Genomic DNA, 4,313 nt, shown 5'->3' on the forward strand with positions numbered 1-4,313 from the left:
TCTTAGAAAAATACATTCAAGCAAAAGGGTATTGTGGGAATATAAGAAAAAGACACTCAAAAGGGCATTTCGGGAATATGAAAAACGCGAGGCTCAGGCTATGGCCGTAATTACGGAATATTTGGAGGGGTATTTTGGTAATTAGCCAAAACAGTTGTGAACGAAAATTAGGGTTTCCTTTTTATCTATATCTATTTTCTTTCTTTGCTTCGCGTAGCTTCTCTTCTAGCCTTTGTTTCTTCGAGATCGTCTCTGTCGTTCTCTGAGCAGAGCTTTGATTGTTCGCCATGGCGAGTTCCTTCCCCCCCATTTCCTCTTCCTTTTAGCCATCTCATTCTCTATCTTGTTTTTCTTTTTGTTTCATCATCTTTTTAATTTTCCTGACACTCTTTGTTTTTCTCTATCTCGTTCTTGTAGACTGTCAAACGCAGAAATGGAGGTCGCAATAAGCACGGTAGGGGTCACACGAACCATATCAGATGCTCAAACTGCGCCCGCTGTGTCCCGAAGGTATGTTCAATCGTTAATTTTATGCGTTTCTTATTAAATATGGATCACGCTTTATCCCTAAGGTACCAACTTGTTTTTCGATGTTTTTACGTGATTCTGGAGTGCGCCTTTTCCTGCAAATCTGTAGAAAGATAGTTTACTAATGTCGTTTGCTTTTGATATTTTTACCGCGTTTGGCATGCTTATTTCACTTTCCGTTCCAACATTCCTGCAAAATTGCGTCTGTCTAGATCAATTTGTTGTTTACTATCGCGATTTTCTAATTATCGTCTCATTTTTGTTACATATTTATTATTCTATTGCATGAGTTTGAATGCAGAATTGTTTCAGTCTTGTGTGTTTTTGTTTTCTTTATTACCGCGATTACATAGTATGTTGAAAAGGGCCTATTTTTCTTTCCTGTTTTACATCGGTGGAGCGTTTTTACTCTTCTACGAACTATGTTGTATCGTCTAAATCGCTTCAGGTGGTGACATCTTCGTCCTCGTCCTCGTGACATCATTTACGATACGTGAGATCCTCCTGGTTGTAGGACTATGTAAATCTTAGTTTGCAAATTTTTTTGTTTCGTGGCAAGAGTTCAGTGTAAATGCAGGTTATAATCATGTTTTCTTTTTGACATGAAGTATCTGATATTTAAAGCTGTATTAGCGCGATGATTTCTGTAAGAAATTGCGGTATTTGCTTTTCGTTAGGAGTTGAATGGCCTCAGAATGCAGTCATCAGATCTAAAAGTTGTTCACATTTCCTCGCCATTTGTTTCATAAGAATGCCATCATTTTCTCAATCATGAAGATGCTCAGCTTATTTCCGCACTTAAATTCTGAAGAATTCCAGTAGTTACTAGTCTTTTTGTTATTTTTTCTTCATGTCTTCCTAAGGTGGAATATATTATTTATAATAGACAAAAGTATATTTTTGCCTCTTGCTTTTTAGCAATAAGTTTTTTTTTTACATTTAGATTTAATCGATATATATTTGAACTGCAGGATAAGGCTGTGAAACGTTTTCTTGTGCGCAACATTGTGGAGCAGGCTGCTGTGCGTGATGTTCAGGAAGCATGTGTTTATGATGGTATAGTTATTCTCTTTGATTTCCTTCCGAAGTTAGTCATCTATTGTTTTTTTAAGACATTGAGTTGTTATGCTTTAATACTCAATATGTACTTTTCTTTCGAGGTAGAAGATAGATTTTTTTATATGTACTAATCTAGCTTGTAGTTCTTTGGCTAATGGTTGTACTTATATTCTGTGATGTAGCTTTTGAACTATAATTTGTGACTCCCATTTTTGTTCTTTAAGTGGACTCAAAGGTTTGTTTTAGGTAGCCATACTGATGATTCATTGGCACGCATTTGCTTCTGTCTTTTGAAATAAGATCTTGACAATTTGTCCTAATTTAGCTCTTAGAATTATGCTTCCTTGGTACAGTGTTGATAATTAAATTCCCTGATGTATTTTCCAAGATATCAGTTTTTTTTGTACTAATTTATTTGGTTATACTTGATGATTGCAGGATATACTCTTCCCAAGCTTTATGCAAAAATGCAGTATTGTGTCTCGTGTGCCATTCACTCTCATGTTGTCAGAGTGAGGTCGCGCACAGCTCGCAGAGTCCGTGAGCCTCCAATGCGATACAGACGCAGGGTAAGTATACTTTTGCATGATTTATTAAAGAAGGTTTTGATCTATATATGTGTTATATTACAGATCAAATCTGAGATAGGATGTAAATAGTTTTTGCTCTGTAATTCCTCTTCCAAAGGTTAAAGCTAGATTTTTTATGTTTCTCAGGAAGATACACAAGGTCAGAATAGGCCAAATGCTCCTCCTGCTGCCAAGAAATGAAATGACTTTATTATTAAAGTCTGAAAAACAAAGACAATGACCAATGTGTAGGACTCTTTTTTGAGATGAGCAAGATTTTTATTTCTTATGAAGTTTTGTTAATCCACATTACACTTTTCTAGTACAATTTCAGCTGGTTCTTAATTTTTTGCTCCTGTGGTTTAACATCGTTGTAATGAATTTCTTTACTTTCGTATCCAAGGACTCCCACTGGGAAGAAGATGATGCCATGATGTTGATTGATAGAGCTATATGCTAATTTTATAAAAGCGCATTTAACGTTTGTGAATTTTCTTGACAAAAAGAATAGGTAGTATTTGAACAGATATCTGTTAACTGTATGACTATGGGAATATGTAGGGAGGGTTTATTGATATTAAGGGTAAGGTTGAGTAGAAAAATGCATTTGCAGTAGGTAGGTGTGTACATAATTTAATTAAAGCAGCATCATGTTGGGTTTGCCTAATTGTCCTCGTCATATAATCCACAAATGCTTGTTCTGAAAAGTTCTTATCAGTTAAACATCTCAGTTTTTGTTAATTATAAATTATTATGTTCTTGTCATAGTACACAAATGTTTGTTCTGAAAAGTTCCAATCAATTAAACATCTTTTTTTTGGTTAATTATAAATTATTTTTGATGCCTAGAAGAAGATGCTTATGGCCATTTTGATTAGTCAAGCCTCGAGTTTTGGTATGTTGACTTTTGGTTTTTGTCTTTATATTTCTTCATGACCATATAAGAAAGAGCTCACGAATTTTGAGCACAAATTTCATCATCTCCATCTCTCTCTGTAGCATTATCTCCAACATTGCTGCAATGTTTTCTCTGTTAAGGAAACTACATGCAAAGTCTCACCCCAAGGAAAGTAGTATTGATACAAAACCTAATGATTCAATTGAAGGCAGTGTAATTGATCCAAAAGAGGGGATTGAAGAGATAGAAACATTGCAACCTCCCCATGATTTGAATTCTAATGGAGGTACAAATATTTTACCTTCAAGTGAAGAGACATTGTTAGGGTCACCTGTTTCAGGTTCAAACCCAGGTGGCAATTTACAACCTCTCCAAGAATTGAAACACTTTATCTTCAAGTGGATCGGGTTCAAACCCAGGGGGTAATTTCCAACCTCCAGAAGATTTGAACTTCAGTGGCGATCCAAACACTTTACCTTTTCGAGGAATTGTCGAAGAGAGATCAATCGATTCCCTTGTTTCAGGCTCTAACCCAGGGGGAAACTAGGTTAATACATAAATTTAATCCATATTGATGTTAATACTTTAAAGGGCCTGGCCACACAAGCGTCTTGTAGGTTTTTCTAGTAGTATCCTCTACCCTTGTAGGTCATTATTGCAAGGTATTATTATCCAACATATTATTGCTAGTGTTTTGGAAACGCTTTATTTCCATCTTTGATTGGCCATTTGTTCATGTTTCAGAACCTTGTGTGGTGATGCATGGATTCCTTGTTCTCGATGTATGTCATATTTGTGTATCCTTTTGTGAGTGGATGTGAGGCATGATTTGATTGCCTTTTGAGTGTGTATCGTTTGTTGAAATAGTTTTTAATGAATATCTTAATAATCTTTGTTGAAATAGTTTTTAATGAATATCTTAATAATCTGAAGGCATCTTATTTTATAATGAGTTTAAAATGTGGCAACAAATTTACTTAAAAAATTTTGAAGTGATTTCCAGATATAATGGCAACTACAAATGACAAGAAAATCATTATTTTCATATGAAGATAGAGTTACAAGGATCTCATATCTTTTATATTTTCAATATGTAATTTCATATCCTATGATGCTGCACTAAAAATCAAAAGGTTCATTACTTGTGGAAGGAACACATCTTAAAGCAGAGCAAAATCAAAATCAAAAGGCTCATTATTTGTGGAAGGAATGCATCCTGATATAACATTCTATAATTTGTTGTCATGTAGACTAATTCA

General features: G+C 34.8%; 1 protein-coding gene across 1 annotated transcript; it reads left to right on the forward strand.

Annotated features, from left to right (window-relative positions):
* The first annotated feature begins 225 nt into the window (after nt 1–225).
* LOC147856775 (small ribosomal subunit protein eS26y-like) lies at nt 226–2,553 on the forward strand. The gene is made up of 5 exons (XM_087328944.1): nt 226–290; nt 418–510; nt 1,500–1,584; nt 2,026–2,156; nt 2,304–2,553. Exons 1-5 carry the CDS (start codon nt 288–290, stop codon nt 2,355–2,357), a joined length of 366 nt encoding a protein of 121 aa, XP_087185070.1. The 5' UTR covers nt 226–287; the 3' UTR covers nt 2,358–2,553.
* Nucleotides 2,554–4,313: the final 1,760 nt, after the last annotated feature.

Source organism: Azolla caroliniana, unplaced genomic scaffold, assembly GCF_043228905.1.
Source record: "Azolla caroliniana isolate FFs.n. ecotype wild unplaced genomic scaffold, voAzoCaro1.0.p SCAF_12, whole genome shotgun sequence".
NCBI classification, from domain to species: Eukaryota; Viridiplantae; Streptophyta; class Polypodiopsida; order Salviniales; family Salviniaceae; genus Azolla; species Azolla caroliniana.